This window comes from Python bivittatus, unplaced genomic scaffold (assembly GCF_059951505.1).
Source record: "Python bivittatus isolate LINGU-HERP-01145 unplaced genomic scaffold, Pbiv_v1 ctg000090_np1212, whole genome shotgun sequence".
NCBI classification, from domain to species: Eukaryota; Metazoa; Chordata; class Lepidosauria; order Squamata; family Pythonidae; genus Python; species Python bivittatus.
In genome coordinates this window covers 3,680,208-3,701,411 of record NW_028277046.1, presented here as the reverse complement: position 1 = coordinate 3,701,411, position 21,204 = coordinate 3,680,208, and the positions used below count along the sequence as shown (strand labels likewise).

General features: G+C 52.8%; 2 protein-coding genes across 6 annotated transcripts in view; one reads left to right on the top strand and one right to left on the bottom strand.

The window, feature by feature from the left end:
• Positions 1-17,811, top strand: part of SAMD11 (sterile alpha motif domain containing 11) — an 88,985-nt gene extending 71,174 nt beyond the window's left edge. For all 5 annotated transcript variants that reach the window (XM_088136763.1, XM_088136766.1, XM_088136764.1 and 2 more), the window contains 6 exons: positions 469-584; positions 1,786-1,864; positions 2,731-3,434; positions 11,005-11,132; positions 14,717-14,827; positions 17,479-17,811. In XM_088136763.1, the coding sequence (XP_087992889.1) occupies positions 469-584; positions 1,786-1,864; positions 2,731-3,434; positions 11,005-11,132; positions 14,717-14,827; positions 17,479-17,724 (1,384 nt within the window). In that variant the 3' untranslated portion in view covers positions 17,725-17,811. The remainder of the gene's footprint in view (positions 1-468; positions 585-1,785; positions 1,865-2,730; positions 3,435-11,004; positions 11,133-14,716; positions 14,828-17,478) is intronic.
• The window catches only part of NOC2L (NOC2 like nucleolar associated transcriptional repressor), a 40,828-nt gene continuing 37,418 nt past the window's right edge, over positions 17,795-21,204 (bottom strand). The window contains exon 19 of the mRNA XM_088136767.1: positions 17,795-20,308. Within this exon, the coding sequence (XP_087992893.1) occupies positions 20,190-20,308 (119 nt within the window). The 3' untranslated portion in view covers positions 17,795-20,189. The remainder of the gene's footprint in view (positions 20,309-21,204) is intronic.

Sequence of the window (21,204 nt, the reverse complement as noted above, 5' to 3'; positions counted from 1 at the left end):
CCAGCTCCTTTTAGAATTGGGGGGGGTCCAGCCCATCTAGTGGGAATTTGTCGATCATCCAGAGCAGGGGGGGGCAGGCACAGGGGTGAAACGCACTGCTGGGCCTGTTCCAAAAGCGCACAGCCCCAAATCCCAGGACTGTGGGCCCCCCTGGTGTATCCTTGGGTTGCGCCCCCCCACTCAGTTCTTACCCATTTTTTAAATGATCCATACAGGGCTGGAATGTAATTGCCTTCATCCTGCTTCCTTTTAATGAAGTGGCGAGGAAAGTGGATTTCGCTGGTTTTGGAAGGTGGCCCCCGGGAAGCTGCGGGAAAGCCAGTTGCAGCCCCCCAGCTTGAAAAAAGTGATGTTTTCTTGGGGCGTTTAACAGAAGGAGAAGGAAAAAGACCTGCGCAATGCTTCAACTTTCTCCTTGCCCCCCCCAGGCAAGCCTTTGATGTCCTCTTCTTCTTTTCCTCCCTGCAGGGAGATGTCCCACCCGCCCCCTCTCCTGTCGCCGCAGAACGCTCCCCACATTGCATTGGGACCTCACTTGAGGCCCCCTTTCCTGGGGGTGCCTTCAGCTTTGTGCCAGGCGCCAGGTAAGGGTGCCCTCTGCCTTGGTAGTGCCCACAAAGGGTTAGGAAGGAGTGGGGGAATCGAGGCTTTAAACTTGGAGGAAGGGGGAATAGTTTTTGTTTCCACCCTAAGGGCCAGTGAAGGGAGTGGGGCTAATACAGAGGAAGAACTGGATGGCGGGGCTGGGGCAGGGAGCCCAAGAATTTCGGTCCTCTCTTCCTTCGCTCTGCTGCTGCTTTCATTAATTTCTTCTCTCTGTATAGTCTCTTCCTTCCCCCCTCATTAATGCAGTCCATTAATTAATTAATGAGTTTGCTAATTCTCACTCATTCTGTGTCCTTCACTCCTCTCTCTCTTCCTCTTCTCTCCTCTCTACCTGCCTACCTACCCTCCTTCTTTTTTCTATTTTCCTTCCTTCCTTTCCTTTTCTTCCCTTCTGTTTCCTTCCTTCCTCCCTCCCTCCCTCCCTCCCTCCCTCATCCTTTCTTCTTCCCTGTTTCCTCCCTCCCTCCCTTCTCTCTTTCCTTCCGTCCCTCCCTCCCTCTTCCTTCCTTCTTCCTTCCCTCCTTCCCTCCTTCCTCTGTAACTTTTCACTCATTAATTCATCTCTTTCTTTATTTCCAAGTCTGCAACAACCTTCTCTTTTGCACACACTGTACCCGCTCACCCGTTCTCTTGCGCGCTATTTCTCATAATCAGTTGAACACAGGTGAGGGAAGGGTGGGGAGGGGGGTCCAGATCTTGGTGGCCCGAAAGCCCACCTTTTCCCTGTGCAGCTGGATCTGTTGGGGAACCTAGGATGCCGCCTTAAAGTGGCCCCACAATGTTGGTCTGTCTAGCTTAGAGAGCCAGATGGGCGCAGTGGTTAAGAGATTGGGAGTTGCAGTCCTCCCGTAGGCACACAAGTTGCTTGGGTAATCTTGGGCCAGTCTCTCTCGGCCCAACCCACCTCGCAGGGTGGTTGTGCAGAAAGGAGGAGGAGGAAGTGTTCTGTGTGCGGCCTTGGGTTGCAGAAAAGTAAAGCAAGGATATCCATGGAGTGAGTGTGAAGAGTTTGCTAACCGTGCCTGACTCTCACGATTTCTGGACGGATGTTTTTCCAACCCTACCTGGAGAACGCATGGAATTGAACCTTGTGCATGCAGAGCCCAGCCCCATCTTTGACCTATGTGCCCCTGCCTCTCTGTGGTAGGCTGAATTCACATGGTTTCCCCCCCCTTCAAGGTTACGGGTTCCTCCAACCAGCCCAAGCGGAGATCTTTGCACGTCAGCAGGAGATGCTCAGAAAACAGAACCTTGCCAGGTGAGAGTTGCAACGCGGGTCAGTACAGTACAGATCACTTCCCTTTACCCACGGGGCTTGGCACCGGGTATCTCCTGCCCACCCCTTCATTCATCCGTGGAGGACCAGCGATTAGCTGGTAGACTACACAGGGCCAAAGTGATGGGGCCGTGCTGGGCACATCCTCTTCATGCAGGGGTTTTCCTGGGCAGCTGGCCTGGTTTGAAGAAAGCGAGGAGAAATGGGAGATGTGAATTTCACTGGTTGTGCCTGGCAGTGCCCTCAGTGCCTCCCACACTAAGTTCTGCTTAGCCCCCGCGCTGACTGGGAGGAGGCAAAGGGAGAAGTGCCAGGCAGGATCCGAGAATAAAAAGTGAAGTTGAGCTGGCCACTTCCTGAAAGTATCCATGCAGGTTTCTGAGGAACAATATGGAAGTAATTTCCCCTTGGCCCCTTGTGGGGGGAACTTTTCCCCCCGTATCTCAGTCTGTGATTTTCTTGTGATCTCCCATCCAAGTGCTAATCCAGCTTGCTTAGCTTCTGAGCCCAGACAGAGTATCAGGAAAACGAAGTAGAAGAGATGGGTTAAACCCACTGTATTGCCTGAAGTTTCAAGGGTGGAAAATCTCTCGTTCTTCCAGATGTTACTAGTGTTCAGCAGAGTCTCAAATGTGACACGTTTGCCAGGCCTAAAGGGGCCCTTTTGATTGCTCTAGATTTGTTTAAAAGCATCCCTCACAATCACACGGTGAGGCAGATGACTTAATCCCATTTCACAGGCAGGGCCCTGGGTCTGAGAGGGAAGGGGGTGCGGTCCTTGGTGGCAGAAGTGGGATTTTGATGACATCTCCCCCTCCCCGAACCCGACTCGCTTTCTACCTGTGTAGGCTCGAGATGTCCGCGGAAATTATCCGGCAGAAAGAACTGGAGAACCTTCACCGCCAGCGGCTCCTGGCTAGCGACCCCATGAGTTTGCACCCAGGTCTGCCTCCGGACCACCCAGCCTTGCGCAGCCTCCACGATATCCCGGAAGGACACCCGCTTCGGGATGAGCTCTCGCGGAGGAACGCCATGCTGGTCCTCCGACATAACAACGCGCCGCTGCTGTCACTCAACCACCACGGGGTGCCCGCGGCCTCCACCACCCCTCCGAAGGAGCAGGGCACGCGAAGAGGCAGCCGGAAGGCCGCGCACCCTCGCTCCGAGGCGCCGGGCCAGAGTGAATCCAAAGACTTGCTGGTGGATACCCGTCCCCCAGACAGCAACAACGAGGAGATGAAGGACTCGGAGAGCGACGCCGAGGCGAACGACGAGAAACCGGACGCTCTGAAGGCCGAGAACAGCAGTGGGGCCGGCGAGGTCAAAGAATGCAAAGAGGCGGCGAAGGCTTGCGAGGGCACCAAAGAACTGGGCGAGCTGTCGGCCGGGCAGAACATCCCCTGTAGTTCCTCTAACGCGGAGTTGCCCAGCTATCTCCTGGGCCCGGCCATCAGCAAATCAGAGGTGAAACTTCTCCCCACGGCTTCTCTCCCACCAACCCAGCCTCTGCCGTTCGGTTTCCCGTATACGATGAGTCCGTATTTCCATGCAGGTAAGTGGGGGGGGGGACCACTGGCACGCTAAGAGGGGGAACACGCTTTTTTTTGGAGAAGGGCCAAGTCTGCAGAATTCCCCAGGCGGACTCTGGCACTCAGTTTGGGCAAAGTTTTGGGGCAGCGTTTCTGGACAGGGAAACGGAGGCTCCTAATCCCCACCTTTTGGAAACGCCGCACACATTTCCTGCGGTTTCGGAAGGAGCTTCAAGGCAGAGTTTTTTTTTTTTACAAAAATTTTGGGCAGGGTCTCTCTAACCCAAGGCACAGCTCGAAATTTCTCTACGCTGGAACAGACGGTTGGCAAAAAGTTCTCCAGGTCTTTCGCCTCCCGTAGCAGAGTTCTAAACTGACCAGTATTTGTGGAAAGATGCACTCTTTAATTTGCAACGTGTGAGTTTTTACTGGGAAGGGTGGAGAGGCTGTGGGTAAAACCTGACACATCGTCCAAAGTAATTTGTGATTTCTCCCAACCCCCCATTTTGGTTCTCCCGTCTGTATGAGTCATTAAAATGTTTCTCATCACATTCCCAGCCCAAGAAATCGTGGGGAAAATGTACATCAGAGTCACGCCTTGGGTTTTGCTTTTTCTAAAGAGAAAATTCTGGTAACTTCTGATGACTTCATAGATAGAATCCACTCAATTTTGTTGGTGGCCGGACGGTTTTTTGCCCGACATTTCTGAACGGTTGTCCATCCAAGTCTTAAACAGTTCTTCAAGGGTTTTTTGAGTTTGGATGTGCTCCGGTTCAGCAACTTGGGCTCAAGCGTGGGGCTGGCAAACTGCAGCCAAGCCATTTGATCTTACTTGGTTAATCAAAAGCAACCCTCGGTGGGTGCTTGAATTGGCTTGCCCCGGCTGGGTTTCCCCAGATGGGATCCTCCAAGCTCAAATACTCGCGGACAGAGTTGGCCCAAGGGGAGGGTGCCTGTTTTCTCACTGACAACTCTGGTCCTCAACTGCAGAATTGACTTTGGAGGAGGAATGCAAAGATGGCCAGCAAAATAGGAATTAAGCCCGGGAAGACAGGAGAGTGTGAGAAAGAAACTCAAGGTTGTCCCGCCTTGATTCTCTTTGGCGTAAGAGGGAGGAAGGGGAAACAGCATTTGGCTTTCAAGATCCGGTTATCAATAACGTTGAATTCTGGTATTTCTTGCGAAGCCCATTTCGTGACCTGGCCAACCTCAAAGGGCTGTGTGGGGTACATATGCAATTTTGTCTTGGGAGCTGGGCGCTGTGGATGAGTGTGGTTGGTCCAGATAACCTTGATGAAAAATGGAGCAGAAAAAAAGGGGGACCCTCCTTGCAAATTGTAGCTTGGCTTGTGAGGCAGACAGACCCTTGTTAGACCAGGCGAGAGGAAAATTATTGATGGGTGGGTTGATCCCCTGGTCCCCTTACGAAAGGTCCTTCTCTGCCCTTTGGGAAGGGTGAAGGCTGGAATTGGCAAGAGGTAAAATCTTTGTATCGAGCTGGAGAGCAATTAATGACAGCCTCGCAGGCCTTGGCCTGACCCCCGTCCGTCCGTGAGACAGCAGAGATCCCTAGATGGATTGAACGCCTGTGTGGATGACACTGCTGAAGAGCCGACGGATCTCTGCAGCTGGGTCTCGCCTCCTGGTTGGAGAGAGATGGGGGAGTCTAGGAGGAGAGCTGCGTTGGTCTGTGCAACCGAGAATTGGAGCAGTCTTGGCGCTTTTTCCCACCCAGAAGCAGAAGCTTTCATGGTACACCCGATGGGGTTTGCAGCGGCTCATGTGAGCTTCTGCCTCTGGATAAGATCCGATCGTCTGAAAAGGCGGAACCGGGCTCCCTTTGATTTTGAGAGGAGAGAGAAGAAAGCTGTAATGTGCTGAAAACATCTGGCGGCAAACGCTTTGCTCTTTGGAGAAGGTCAAGCTGTCTGCGGCGTAAATCAGCTTTGTGCCAGATAGGGCTCCCCCCGCCCCAAGCAGGTGTGAGAGAAGACTAGCAGGAGGATAGCCAAGGTCCCCTGTGTGTGTGTGTGTATCTGTGTGTCTGTAAAGAGCAGGACCTGCAAACGGAGGGAACCTTGTAGAATCCTCCGTGGATGACTCGTGCAAGCAAGCCCAGTTGTATTCAAGATGCCGGATGACCTGGGCATGCATATTCAGTTTAGTTTCTTGCAAGCAAAGGGTCAGCAAGGAAGCATAGGAGAAAGGGCAAGGCATCGTTGGAAGGTTGCCTCCGAGGTCATTCCTGGGGGCGGTCCGGTTTTTGGAAAGAACCATGAGGTCAGATGGGGTTTTATTTGAAGATTCTCTGCATTTTGTTTGTTTAAAACGAGTTTATCCTTCAGTGAAGCCTCAGAATGGCTGGGTGCTTTCCTTCCTTCCTCCCTCCCTCCCGGTGATTCTGGACATTTCTTATCCACCAACATAAAGGAGAAAACATTAAGCCGAATCACTGATTTTTTTTAAAAATGAGGTGGTAGTTCTATAAAGTTCAGGGCCTCTGTTGTCGTGCTGTAATTGGAATGATATAATTTACAGTTCTTGACTTGCTGTCATCTTATCAAATCGACTCCGTAGGAAGGCTAAAACTACTTTTATCGAGATTGCAAAATCTTGCAAGTCGGATTTTGCTGGACTTCCCCCCCCTTCTTATACCCCAGTGAATCAGGGAGGTGTCTGCCTCTTCTACCTCCAAATGTTACCTCATTTCTCAGCTCTTTCTGAATGTTGTCTGGTTTCTGGAGCCTTAAAAAATGTTTCACCCCTGATGCCTAGGGGACGGTCGGTCCCTGCCTGTTTCCATCCAGGTTATCTTCCTGACTCTCTCCATTAACCTTGGTTTGTATGGCTGTTTAGGGAACAGTTTGGTTAATTGTTTACGCTCGGCTGGGTGAGGTCCGGAAATGAATTCGCGGAGTGATACGTGCAGAGGATCCAGGGAGGGTGTCTGGCCCTAAGTTCCCCCAGATGAGGAAAAAAGCAAGATTCCCAGATGCTTGTGGGGAGTAAGGACAAGAGGAGGGAGGGGTCGTGAAAAATATCTCCCCCCAATAATTAGCTTGCAGGCAGGCTGGTCTCCCTGGCCACGTTCTCCCTTCCGTTGGGAGTTGTGTGTGTTCTTGTTTGTCAAAATGATTTGGCTGTTGCTGCCTCCTTTGGCAGATGTCTCTCTCTCTCTCTCACACACACACACACACACACACACCCTTCACTTTCCTCCCATCTCCGGCCGGAAACCGCCAATAACATTTGTGAATTTCTCCTCTCCGCTTGCCATCTTTCAGCTCGGAAAGTTTTATTCCCGCAGAAGATGGGGGAACGAACGGTTGGGAGGGAAGTATTTTGACAGAGGCCGTCCCTGCGCGGCCGGGTGGAAAATACTTGTGGATCCGTGCTTGTTTTTTAAGCGTTTGGAAAGGTCTGTGGGTTTTTTATTTTTTGTTCAATAAAACTCCGCTCGGTGGTAAATAAGAGAGGACTTCTCTGCGGGCGCAATCTGGTTGTTTTTGGCTTGGAACCAAGAGAAGTTCGTCCGTCCCTGCTGTGGGGTGGTCAGGCTGTCCTCAGATGATGCTCAAGGGCCATCGTCTGGAAGTTTGGAGGGGAACCTAAAAGATCGTGTGGACGTGAACCTGGTCAATCACTTGATGGTCTCCTGGCCCATCTCTCCCTTCCAACCATTCCGCCTCCTGGATCAGCAACCCGGCCTCCCTTCAGAGGCTGCTGTGGGGTCTCTCTCGTTTCAGCCCTCCTGTTCCTAGATCTGGGGATCTGTCACATTGATCTGGGCTTTCAGACCCGCTTGTTTACAGTCTCGGCATGATGGGTTCCTTTGTTGACCATCAGCACTAGGAAGGAGGTGAAGAAAGAACCTGCCGGTGGCCGAGTTGGGCTTTGGGTCCTGCCACCAAAGGTCCTGCCCCTCGAAGATCCTGCAAAGTCCAGCGTGAATTCCGCTTCTGGGCTGCGTGCAGGAGAGGCAAGGCGATGGAGAATCCGAAACCCAACGCTATTGTCCTCTAGGCATGCACCAAATGTTTTGAAGTCAACCTTTGCATCCTGGAAGCAGCTGGACGTAAAATCAAATCATTCCCCACTTTAGGGTCACTTCCAGCCCTTCCGAGGTTGGAATGCTTTGACCTCAAAACGTTAGACCCGCTTCTGCCTGGTTTTTGAGTCTTGTGCTCGCTCTGTGCTCCTTCCCCGCTGAAAGCAGAGACCCGGCTTCCTTCCTCCTCCTCGACTCAGCCTCCGAAAAATGGCTCCCCGGATGCTCAGCAGATCGGCCCGACTGGGGAGGGAGAGTCAAAGGCAAGATGGCAGGGAGAGGGGGCATTGGAGAAGGAAGGAAGGAAGGAAGGAAGGAAGGAAGGAAGGAAGGAAGGAAGGAAGGAAGGAAGGAAGGAAGGAAGGAAGGAAGGAAGGAAGGAAGGAAGGGGAGCAGCAGGGAGGGAGGAAGTAGGAAAGAAATTAGAGGAGTAAAGGAGGAAATTAAAGAGGAAGTAGGGAGGAAGGAAGGAAGGAAATAGAGGAATAGAAGGAGGAAATTAAAGAGGGAGAGGGAGGAAATTAAAGAGATGAAGGAACGAAAGAAGGAATAGAAAGGGAGGAAGGAAATTAGAGAAAGGGAGGGAGGGAAGAAATGAACGGGAGAAAGGAACGAAGGAAAGAATGGGAGGGAGGGAGGGAGGGAGGAAATTAGAAAGGGAGAAAGGAAATAAAAGGAATGGGAGGAAGGAAATTAAAGACGTGAGTGGGAGGGAGAAAGTAGGAAGGAAATTGAAGGAAGGAAGAAACAAGGGAGAGAAAGAAAATTAAAGTAGGAAGGGAGGGAGGAAGTAAAAGAGGAAGGAAAGGAACGAAGGAATAGAAAGGGAGGGAAGAAATTAGAGGAGGAAGGGAGGAAGGAAAGAAAAAGAAACAGGAAAGAAGGAAGGAAGGAATAGAAGGGAGGGAGGGAGAAAATTAAAGTAGGAAGGGAGGGAGGAAATTAAAGAGGCAAGGAAGGGAGGGAGGATGCTCCCAAAAGCCAATCACATTTTGCAAGCGATGGAGGCATTTATTCTGAGAATCGGTGGAGCAGCAGGGGGGCCGGTCAGACCTTTTACCCTGTTTTTTTGCTTTGCTTTTGCTGAGTGATGCCCTGGCGTCAGATCCTGTAAAACATCTGGATAAAACAGAGAGTTTTCCAAGGGAGGCACCTCTGTGGGTTTCTGAAGAGTGAGGATCCAGCATCACCCATCCTGGAGGGGCTTTGAAAAACTTCCACCACCCACTCCCCCTTGCAAGAAAAAGAAAAAAGCCACAGTGGCGGAGGAGGATCAGGAGTGCCATGTTTGTTCTCTGAGACATGGGCAAGAATAAAATAACATGAAGGATCCGCCCTAAACACGCTGCTCAGAGCAACGATGCCTGGGTCTGTCTGACTCACTCGCTTCCTTGGCCCTTCCTGGACCTGCCACATCGCCCCCACCTTGGCACGATCGATCATTAATGGGTTTTTATTTCCTGTTGGTCATTCAGACCCTCCTAAGGCAAACAAGGCTTCCTAGTTGTGGGAGGAGTCTGCCTGATGCGCATCTGTGCGAATCGCTGTTCTGAGACTTATCCCTCGGAGAGGAAACCCTGTGGTTGGGAAGTCCGGCTTTTCGTGCTGGCTGGACGATGCTGGGAGTTGAAGTCCGCACATCTTAAGTTGCCAAGTTTGAAAAACACCGGGCTAAACCAGCTCGTGGTGTGAACCTGGTCCTTGGGTAGAGATTTGGGCAGGACGAGGGATGAGAGACGAGAGGGAGGTGGGTTTCAGCCCCGCCTTGTTCTGCGGCTCAAATGAACATCCGTGCCAAGATGGAGCCAACATTGGAAGCTTTTTCTGTGCTCTCCCCCACTCCCCCCCCCATTAGCCTCTGTCCTTAGTCCATCCATCCTGGGGAGGATAAAGTGCCCAATTTGAAACCACTCGCCTGTTACGGCCAGATTCCCATCCGGACAGATGGCGGCATTCGCTGGAGCCTCATCCGTGCCCAGCCCTCTTCCTTTTCTGGTGGGGCCCAGCCGTCCCTCCAAATGTGGAGGGAGAAGCAGAAAGTTTTTGGAACAAGCAGCTTTGGGCTGGGTGCTGACCTGGGGGGCGGCGGGGAATCCTTCAGGTCGCTTGACGTTCCTAAGTGGGCAAATGTCTGTCTTGGCCTAAAATCCTTTTCGGTTGAGTGTAGGAAAGGACAGGAGTTGTGTAAGTTTCAGGGTTTCAGTGCCAGAGCTGTTAAAACTTTAAACTTCCAAGGAATTTGGGGTGGTTGTTTTCATTTCCTTGTTTGCAACTACAGGTAGTCCTCGTTTAGCGACCACAATTGGGACCGACAACTCAAAGCAGGCACTAAGTGAAACCGCGACTGGGCTTAGGATTTGACTTCAGCTTTCCGTTGCTTTACAGACCTGCGAAGGTCTTAAATGCGAGGATTGGTCGCAAAGTTACTTGTTCATCACCATCGTAACTGCGAACGGTCGCTAAATGAGGACTATCTGTATTTGCAAGCCAAGCTTGCACTGTTACGATGCACCTGGTTTTTTGTAAAACTCTGCTGCAGAACAACTGCCCAGAGTCGCCGGGAGCCGGGTGGCATATGCATTTTACTAAATCGTCATCAGCAACCACAGCAAGGGTGGTTCTCTTTGTTCCTGGAGAGAGAGATTACCTGCATTGGCTCTGCTTAGTTCCTTCCAGTTGTGTCTCCCAGCAGCTCACGGTGGAGGGTGCCTGTGGCCTCTCTGTGTGAGTTACCGCTCTGGGATTTGCCTCTTTCCGGTAGAGGAACGTGTCCAGAAAAGGTGGCGTAGAGAGGCCGCTGGGAGAGGTGGGTTTTCCTCTGGAAGAGTAACTCTCAACCCGTCAGCCGGGGAACGAAGGGCATTGTGGTGCAGTACAGTGGGGTGCTCTGAATTGAGAGGGGCGGGACGTGAAACCTGCTGACGTTGGAAAGGGTCCAACTGAGATAATTGCGTAGACGTGAGGCTCTTTGCTCAGAGGAGGTTGCGGGAGAGGGTGATCGAATGGGACAAGTTCAGTCCTGGCTTATCCACCCACAATTCTCCCTGGAGGGCTGTGCCATCAGGAACAGCCTTAGCAACCGGGCTGCGCAGCCAGGAAGAACCTCCTTCTAAAGGCTGCTGCTCCCTCGGACGCCCTCGCCAGCACGCCTGCCGAGGCGGCGGGGAGACCCGCCTGCCGCTTCTGCAGCCTCGGCTGGATCCGTGCCCCTCTTCCCTCTCCAGCCGCCGCAGCTGAAAAGCGTTCAGACATGTTGAAATCATTAGCGCCTCTGGCCGCCCCCCCTTCCCCAAACGTCCTGCTCTTGCCTTCCCCACCCCTAGGCTAGGAAACCCCCTGGAGGAGCTGGCCTTCAAATTGACCCTGCCTGGTATTTTAATTGACAGTTCATTAAAGATGGATGCGTGGCTGGAGAAAAGCACAGGAAGGGAGAAGCCGTCAGCTGGGCTGCAGGGGGGCGGGGGGCTTCGGTGATTTATGTTTCCTCCTTCCCTTCACACCTCCGCTCACCCCCTCTGCAATCCCCCTCCTCTTGCTCCCTCCAGGCACGATGGGAGGTCTCTTTCTGGACGGGGAAGAGAGCCCGGCGGCGTTGCAAGACGTCAGCAAGTGGACCGTGGAGGATGTGTGCAGTTTCGTGAGCTGCCTCTCCGGTTGCGCGGAATACACTCAGGTACGTGGCGGAAAGGGCGAAGCGCTGCGCCATTCCCACTAGCACGGAGGCATGCACGATGCGCAACGGGGCGCCGATTTCAGACTGCTCTTTTCCGAGTCCCAGGCAGTACGTGCGGGGGTCTCCGTTTGATCCGTTTCTGAAAACCCGGATAGGGAGAGTTGCGCATCTGTGACACGAATCGGGGTCTCTCGACCCCCAGTGAGCCGTTCCTGGATGACGGCGTCCTTGTTGATTCTGCTGGGATCTGGAATGTCTCCCCCAGCAGTTGGAAACCAGCCCTGAAGCTTCTGACATTTTGCCAGGCCTCGCCCGTGCTTTTCAGCCACAGGGACTAGAAACTTGGGCTCCCTTAAAAAAAATACAACACGCAGTTGATCATAAGCCCTAAAATAATTGATCTATAGGCGTTCAGCCAGCATGGGGTTTCCCGATTCATTCTCGAGGTTTGCAGAAATGAAGAATGGGAAAATAATACTTCCAGGCACGGAGAGGGGGGGTCACTGGTTTGTCGAATAAATGTGGGGAGGCTGAAAAGCCACGTGGATGAAACTTCAGGGTGTTTCGGTGAGGCGGGGCAGATGGGGGGCAGGAACACCTCCAGGAATGAGGACAAACCCATTTGTCACTGCTGGGGGGTGGGCTTGTGCAGTGCGAGGCTGCCAGCTGGAAGACAAACCGCGCCTGTTAGCTCGGCTTCCGAGTTAGCAAACCGTGGCTGTAAATGCCCAATTGAGAACTCCAGCTGCAGGGGGACCGGATTCTGGAAACGTCGAGGGCATGTCCGTGGGGAGGGGGAGGCCGGCCGGGAAGGGGCGTAGGGGCAGGATCAAGAGGAGAGAGCTTGCATTTCTCTTTCCTTTAAAAAAATATTTCCCAACGAAGGTGGAGATTCAGGTTCTGCTCCAGCGGCGTCCGCTCTCAGCCGCAATCTGAGTGCCCGTTTTCGGTTCTTTTCTAAGGGTTGCCAACACACCCCTAAGCTCTGCCCGCCGGAAGCTCTGGATTCGCACGTGGCGGGAGGACGTAATGAGGCTTGTTTTGGGCTTAGGGCGAGGCTGCAAGCCAGCAGTCGTGGTTTGTGAGCCAGGGCTTAGAACCTGAACCGAGGCAGAGGCTGACTTCTCCCACCAAGTATAATTGAAGAGCAGTGTGAATTGCCAGCTAGTCTGCATTGGGGTGTAGGGCAATAATGTCTGTCCTGAAGGCCCATCTTAGCAGATGACCCCAACTGAACAACACCCCCCTCTCTTTTATCGCAGCATCATCTTCTCTGGGATGAGGAGTGATGGTGTCCGGGGCTAATAAGCTCCCTGTCCATTAAAACCATCTTTAAGAATCTCTGTTGCTTCTGGCAATAGTTGGAAACGCAGAAGATAATTTACGGTTGCTTGTTTTCCACTTGGCCTCCTTAACACCCCTGCAAGGTAGACCAGGCCTTAAGAGAACTGGCAGCTGTTGGCTACGTGGTTTTGAATGGCCAAATAGTGCTGATAGTGTAGTGAAAGGCAGGGAGACTTGAGTTTATTTAATGCTACCTGAGTTGAATTGATCAGGAAAAGTTGATCTGTTTCGGTTCCTTCTCACTGCAGATGTTCCTTGACTTATTAGCACAAGGCCACGTTAAGATTGTACAAATACTCTCTTATTTAGCATCCGGTCAGCTTCTCAGAACTAAATGGGACAGTTGCTTTGGGTTTTCAAACTGAGTCTTAATCCTTTGGGCAAAATTGGCTTATTTGCAAATTGGAATTCTGAATCCACCCCGCCGGAGAATTCGCTTCTCCCCTCTGAACCGGATCCCTGTTGGGAATCGATTTGAATCTTCGGATTGTAGGAACCAAATCAAGGATTCTCGGGGTATTTTGTCGGATTCGCGCCAGTCTTGTACAGCGCGATGGAGTGGCACAGGGATCTCTCGGATCGCTTCCCATCTCAATTTTGCCCCCGGGAGATGGGCATCTGGACTTTCTGTTTTGCTTTTCCAAAGAAAAGCTCATTTTGCAGATTCAGAATGAGGGTCCAGCCGAGTCCTTTAAGCACAAGCCTCTTGGGTGTTTACTCAGGAGTAAATCCCATTGCATTCAGAACAACTCAATGCAGAGGGTTCGCCGTATCCAATCGGGGCAGCACGTTTCAGCCGAGGGAGCGCACGGCGTTTTACCCGTGCAGAGTTGCAGGCTGGGCAGATGGAGGGGTGGGGGGGAGACCTGACTTTTGCTGTGGCCCCCCAGCCAGCCGCCCCAGATCTCTGGGTTGCAGGGAAAGAAAAGCAGTGGAAACACCAGCCCTGGCAAACAAGGGTCCATCCAGCGTGCGGGAAGATTGAGAACGGTGGCAGCGGCGTGGATCTGGCAGAGAGCGAGTTAAAGAAGATTAAGTCCTTTTTTGCCTCCGCACCAGGCTTTGCATCCTGTTAGCCGTTCTTTTCTTTTTTGACTGTGGGAGGAAGCCAAGGCCCACGGGGGAGATCCGGGCGGCAGCGGTGTCTGCCTGCTTTCTCAGCCTCCCGAAACCGCAGCTGCTGGGGAGGTCTGGCACAGAGTGACCTCCACTTTGGCTGGCAAAATGCGAACTAAAACCGTGGCAGAGGGTTTTGCGGGGGAGAAGGGAGGTGGGAGAGAAAGCCTTTCTGCCTTCCAGACCGGGCTCCCTCTGCCCTCCGTGGGTCCCCTGCCCGGTGGCAGAGAAAGGAGAAGGTCCCTGGCATTTTTCAGCCAGACCGGGAGGAGGAAGATCCTGCTTGCACCGTCCTGCAGGGCTGCGGAACAGTCGTGTAGGAGGGTTGCTTGGAAGGAAGAAAACCCTTTTTCCTTTTTTAAAAAATCTGGCAATTTGGAAGCTGCTTCGGATCAATCGCCTCCGTTCTCCTGCTTGCAGAAGGAAAGCCAGCCCCCCAGGAAGAGTCCTGGGGCTAGAAACGCCGGGTCGCAGGGTTTTCCCTTTGCAGATCTGTCTTCTAAAAAATGGACCCTGTCTCTCCAGCCTGAAATAGCCCACCTTCTTTTTTAGCGTTGACACCTTTTATCGGTTAGGTATAACCACGCGAAGATGTGACGCGACACAGCCCAAAATAGAGCACGGCTGGGATAATTGAAAAAGAATGTACGAAATAGCAACGGGGGGACATTTGAAGAAACGAGAGAGAGACCTGTAAAGTATTAATACAGAAGGAACTCAGGCTTTTAACCTGTTATTAAATACAGACCGTCTGTTACTCCATCTGCATTTAGCAAGCATGCAATTCTGGGGTTGGAAAGGTGAGCTTCGTAGTCGTGGGGAGGTCGGCGGCTGCTGTGTGTCTTAAATGGGAGCGTGCCGTTCGTCTAGAGCGGTGTTTTTCAACCTTGGCCGCTTTTAAGAATTCTGGGAGTTGAAGTCCACCCCTCTTAAAAGCGGCCAAGGTTGAAAAACATGGATTTATGGATGCCCACCTCACCATTGCAACTCTCTGGGGTGTCTAGAGCAATGCTGCATTTTCAGCGCTAGAAAAGAAAACCGAACTGCGTGGCCGTTCCTTTCTAAAGAAGCTCCAGCCCCGTGTGGCTTCTCGGCACACCCCAATTTTGCTTCTCCCTCGACAGGTCTTCCGGGAACAGGCCATTGACGGCGAGACGTTGCCCCTCTTGACGGAAGAGCATTTACTGAATCACATGGGCCTCAAGCTCGGCCCAGCCTTGAAAATAAGGTCGCAGGTAAGCGTGGTTCCAAATAAAATAAAACCACTTTCTTCCCCGTGCAAAGATGCTGCACGGCTCATCTCTCGGGAGCGGTTTCTTCAAAATGCAACCCTTTTGGTGCGCGTGTGGCCCTGAGTCACGGTTTGCTTCAGTGTTTTTCAACCTTGGCATGCATCTCAGAGTTGCCAAGTTTGAAAAACACTGGTTGGTTTGTCCCTGTGCTAAACCATAAACCACGGCTCATAAACTCCAGCAGCTGGGTTGGCACCACGTATCTCCAGCCACCAGCCAGGAAACCACATTAGGACTTGGAGCCCCGAAGTTTAGTTCGGTTTTTTTTATTTATATATCATTTTCGTTTAATAACACGGGATGTTTTACTTTTATTTTATTTTTAAGCTGCCCGGTAGCCAAAGCTCTCTGGAAGCTGCCGTAAAACACCGTCACACCCAGCGCAATCAAATGAAATGCAAAAGTAGGCAGTGGCGGGGAGGTCATTGCAAACTAGAACAGTGCCCAATTAAAATGCGATTTAAAAGCCTGGGCAAAATTGAGGTGGCTTAACTCGGTTAATGATTGAATCTGTTCTCCGAGTTTGCAAACTAGGCAGGACCGGGTTTGCATCAGAGGCATAAGCCTGGGGAATCTGGCTTCCAGGTTTTTAACTGGGCTGGTGGAAAGTGCTGTGTGAGCAGAGTTCATGCATGTGATCCTTTGGATCTTCTCTGAAACCCCTAAGGCAGTGTTTCTCAACCTTGGCCCCTTTAAGAGGGGTGGACTTCAACTCCCAGAATTCCCCAGCCAGCAAAGCTGGCTGGGGAATTCTGGGAGTTGAAGTCCACCCCTCTTAAAGGGGCCAAGGTTGAGAAACACTGCCTTAAATAGACATGCAGCCAGAGATCTGTGGCACACTCAAATGTCCAAATGGACTGTACCACTGCAGGCAGATGAATGGGGGGAATGCATTTTTGAATGATCCTCTAAGAAGAACAAAGACCCTGAAAGTAGAAAACTAGCTGATGGAGGGTCGGGCGTGGTTCAAGCTTCTTTTCCAGCGTATTGCATTTTTTTCCCCCCTTTTAAACCTGAAGCAGGAGAACTTCGGAAAGGGTCTCCTCCCCGCTACTTGGGTGGTACCATCCCCTAGCAGCCCTGCTAGGCTGCCCGTTCAGCCCGAACCGGGGTTCAGCGTGTTGTGTGAACACGCAGCCAAGGTGGTTTGCGGCTTACCAGGCTGCCGAACCCCGCCGTGAACTGCGTCCGGTGCCTTTATTGAAGTCGAGCAGTTGATTCGCTCCGCCCCGGTTCAACCACCGTAGCTTGGCGAAATGCATCAACCCAATCTCGAGTTGGTGGAGCGTTGGGGCGGGAAGCTCAGAAGGGCTCTGTTGGTCTCTGAGGCTGGGTTTTTGAGGGTGCTCCCCGCTCTGCAAGGCCTGCACCCCTTGCCCAGCGCCCCCCACTCCCGTTTCTCCTCCCGTTATTAACGACCCGCCCGGGCTGATCTCCGAGCAAAAAGAGGCTTGCAAAAAGCGCATGTTCTCCAGAAGGAGGAGGATGAGTTCATTCCCCCTCCTCCGGCTATGGCTGCGAATCCTCCCCGAAGGACCCGGCGGGTCCCTTTCGGCCCGTGTCGGGGTCGCGCGCCCGGGCTCCCTGTTCCCTCCTTCCTTTGAATCAGTGTTATTTCCAGCAAAATCGTTCCACAGGGAACGATTGCCCAAAGAACCTTTTTATTAGATCCCTCGTAAACAGTGAGGCGGTAATAAAGCAGCCCTTATTGTTTTAACATAATAAAACAAATGTATACGGCGGTGGGCGAGAGGAGCAGGGCAGCTGCGTCGGCAGACGAGATTTATTGCTCGGGGCGCCGAGCGGTTGGTGGTGTTTGCCGCGCGCACCCTTTGGGGTGTAGCCAGTGCACCGTGGCCTGGGAGGGGCCCCGCAAGCTGGGAAGGGTGACAGTCCCCAGGGCCCCGCAGCTGTCAGGTGGGACCCGAAAAGGCACCGAAGGGGCAGGACTTGTGCAGGGGCAGCAGGGTGCTTCGGAAGTTCGGGGTGGAGAGGTGGTGTCTTGCCCTGGGCGCTGCTGAGTCCCAAACTCCTGAAGATGGAGGCGTGCCTGGATCTGCTGCCAAGGCCTTGGGTCTCTCTTCACAGTGCCCCCCTATACACACACACACACACACACACACACCCTTGCAGGTTGAATAGCCTTCAGTTGGGGTTCTGTAGGCGCACCGGACTCCAAGATAGAGTTTGCGTGGAGAAATGCTGTTTGCATCATGCAAAACTCCCTCACATTTTTTGCACGAGATGCCCTCCGTGTTTTGCTTCTTTCTGTTTTCCCCCTCAAGCTTCCAGTCCTGTGGAGTGACCCACAAGGCTTTAAAGCCTGTGGCTGATATTGGGTGGGCCCCCTCTTTGTGGCAGAGCAGTTAGTTCTCGGTGCTTCAGCGCTGGGAGGGGACGATGCTGAATGATGGGCACGCTTTTTATTTAATTTTTTCCCCCCAAACCCTTGCCACCTTAGTCCACCTTGGGTTGGGCGTCTGTCTCCCAAATTCCCAGCTGTCGGCTGTGCCAAATCCACGCGCGCGCTTTACGCGGTGGGGCGTTTCCTGTCCTCGCTCACGAGCATCTCCCCCCTTGTGGTTTCTCCCCAGGTGGCCAAGAGGGTGGGCCGCGTGCTGTACATGGCCAGCTTCCCGGTGGCCTTCCCGCTGCAGCCGCCTGGCCTGCGACCCACCGATTGCAACCTGCCTCCAGCGGAGCTTCGCCCACCCTCCACCGGAAGTGTGGCATCGTCCCTGTACGGTGGGACGCTCCTCCCCAGCCGGGTCTCACCAAAGCAGGAAAATGGAACCCCTTTGCTGGCGGCTCTCGGAGACTCCACCAAGCCCCCGTCGTAACCCCCGCCTCTCCGCCAGCTGACATTTCACGGTCTGAAGACGCAAGCCCACCCAAGAGGCCGCGTGGAAGTTTTCTAAAATACTCAACTTGGGGAGTAGAAAGAAGGGGGGGTGTTTTTGTGGATTAGGGAGGGTGGGGGGAACTCGTCCAAAGAAACCTTGGAAGGAACACGCGGAAGGGGCCCGCCTGCTTTCTCTCCGTCGCACGGTGGAAATACGCCTCTGCAGAACGGCCAAGGAGAGGGTCTCCGGGCTTCCGAAGGAGCAAGGAGACTCCCCCCCTTTCCTCCCTCCCCCCTTCCTTTTTTGGGGAAACACGTCCCTGGCTGGAACCGGTACACAGTTCCTTTTTCAGGAGGTCTATGCATCGCTAGCAACTTTTGAAATAATACCAAAGACAGACAGACGGATTCAGCACCCCAACTCCGGTCCATGTTTACTTCACCTGGAGACGGTACAGCACAGCCAGTCCTGTGGAGTGTCTTCTTCCTTTCTCTTTGACTCTCTCTTTGGTGTGTGGTGTTTTCGTTTCGTTTCACCCTTGCATTTCTAGGCGTTTGCTGCTTAGAAGCGGCAGACGGTCCATCGACCCTTGGTTTGCCTGCTGGGGAATGGTTGGGAAGGAGGCAGGAAGGAAGGAAAAGGAGGAGGATGTCGGTGGGGTGGGGGTTCCTGTTGCTCCCATCCTCGAGTGGATGTCGGGGGGTGCGCACATGCAGAGGTATGCTTGTTTTTAATGGGGTTCTGCGCACGAGTGTCTGGGTGGTTTCTAAGGCAGGGCAGCCTGGCCGAGGATGCGAAATTGCACATTTTCCCGGGCATCCGCACCTGGGTGTTGGATCTCCGTGTGTAGCCCTCACCAGCTGTCAACCAACCAGTGTGTGTGTGTGTGTGTGTGTGTGTGTGTGTGTGTGTGTGTGTCTCCCCAGTTTGTACAGTGGGGAGGGGGAAAGAACGTGAGGCCAGCCTTGTTCCAAGACACCCACGCGTCCTTCCCCCCCCTTGTGCATTTTCAGCAGCAACAAAATCAACCCAAGGTACCTTAGCTTCTTACTATATATATATACATACAAATATATATATATATATATATTGTCAAATTATCCATCACTTTAAAACTAAGGCTTTCCAGCAAAGCAGTTGAAATAATAAAAACAGAGAACTTGTTCAATTTATACAACAGGTGCTTGTCAAGGTGTGTCCTTCAGAACGTCCATTCCTGGGAGACGGTTTTGTGGTGGGCAATAAAACTTGGGGGGTGGGATAGAAGGGTAAATGTAACCCATCTTATTGGATCAGTGATTCTCAAGCTTGGGAACTGGAAGATGCGTGGACTTCAACTCCCAGAATTCCCCGGCCAGGATGAAGTCCACGCATCAAGTTTTTGAGGTTGAGAAACACTGGTCTAGGTTCTTCTGACACCTCAACTCTTGCCCTCGCACCTGAACTTGAGGCTTCTACTCTTGTGACACAGGCGGCTACCAGCTACCATTGATGGTCTTCACCCAAGACACCGTAGCCCTCAATGGCTGTTGTATTGTCCCCAGCTTTAAGCTGGAGAAGCCACCATTTGAGGTTTATGGGTTCCAAAGTCTTCCACCAGGGTTCTCTGGGCTTCAGCTCCATCCCATTGCTCTAGCCAAGCTCAAGGAGCTCTCCCAAGCTCTGCACCGTGCTCCTTCACCTAACAGGTCCTGACACGCTCGGGATCAAGGCAACCTCTGTAAGGTTGGCCAGCACAGATCTGATCTGTCAGGCGACCTCAAATGACAACAAAGGGATGCGTGCATGGATCACAATGCAGTCAAAGCCACAGGGGATAACGGCGCTCCCTCAAGGTCTGGCCGTTGCCCTCCGCGGTTCCAGCGCAGAGAGATCCATGCAGGAGAAACAAATCCACACGGCTGGCTGGCTTTACACGCCGTTTCTGCCATGACAGAAAAAAACCAGGCGTTTCCCTTCCAAACAAGTCCTCCGCGCATGCAGAAATGAAAATGGGCAGTTGTAAGAATGGGGGTGGGTGGGGGGGAATCAAAGCAAGCATCATGCCGCTCTGGAGATGCCGTCCGACTCTTCTTGCCTTGTGCGCCAAGAAAATAGGAAACGTCTTTGATCCAAGGGCACTTGCAGGGAAACGGAGGTCTTTCCAAAAAAAAAAAAGTGTCTATGCAGTAACTGGTGGGAGATTGGTGGTGGTCTCTGAATCTTCAGCACTGAGTGGGGGGGCAAGACTACAGTCCAGAAGAGGATGGGGGAGCAGTGGAGACTGGGTTTTGAGGTGGCTTAAAAAGCCCAGGTTTAGAAGCAGCAGCTTTTACAGCCATAGCAGAGTCTTTACTGCTCCCCTGCCAGATCGCACATTTTATTGTGTGTCTCCTCAGTGCACAAGCTCTGCTTCAGGGCCAGCTTGAACAATGCAGCCCCCCCCACAGGAACAGCTGTCCGATCAACCCCCCGCCCGTCCATCAGTCCCCATCGGAAAAGTCTAAATCTTCCACCACATCCTCTCCTCCTTGTGCCAGCTGTTGCAGCTCTGCCCGAGAGAGCGGTTTCCGGCCCCGTCCGGGCACGGCCCTTTCGCCACCTAGGGAAGGAAGAGGAGGTGTCAGTCCTACCTTATCAGGAAGCTGGAACAGAGAAGGCAGCTGGGTGCTAATTAATCACCAGTGCTAGCTAATTGATCAGCACCACCACATCTGCAGAGCGCGGGAGGTTGCAGGACAGAAAAACACCTGGGTTTCTCTAACACAGGGCAGTCTAAATCTTAATTTCCCCCCGTTTTCTTTTGGGTGACGTGACCCTGTAAGGGTTAGGCTTCTAAGATACACACCCTAGAAACGAGGGGGCAAAGGACTCCATTCCAAGTGTTTGGAGGAAGGGGGAAAAATCCCCCCAAGAATGGGCTGTTCCAATCTTGGCAGGTGAATCTAGATATTCTAGAAGCACCCACATCTTGAAATGGGCCATTCTGGTGGTGCTTCTCAAGCACACGGTGGGGGTCCTCTGGGGTTGGGACATGCCCCAAGCCCCCTGGCCAGACTCTTCATTTGCATTCTTCTGTTGGAGACCCTTTCTGTAAAACCAAGAGGCGGTCCCCACATCCCCCCACTCCCTGAAAGAGCTGGACCTGAAGACGACCTCGCGGTGGCCAAAAGGTTTAGGTGGGAAAACCTAAAAGTGGACAATGTGGGTTTATCAACCTGCCCACCCGACAGAGGGAAAGGGACAGAGAATGACCAGGGGAGAATCAAACGGGCTTGGTTGTAGCAGAGGGGCCACATGAAAGATGCAACACGGGCGTGCAGGTCCCATGTCACTGGTTCTGCTTGAGGCCACCTTACATCTGGTTTCTGCAGAGGTGATGGGGATTCTCCCAATCCGAAGTGAACATGGCCCTCTCACCATCCTGTAGTTTAGACCCTCACCACCGGGGATGAAGGCTGTGTGGGATCCCCAAGCCAGAGGGGCTCCACCTGCTCT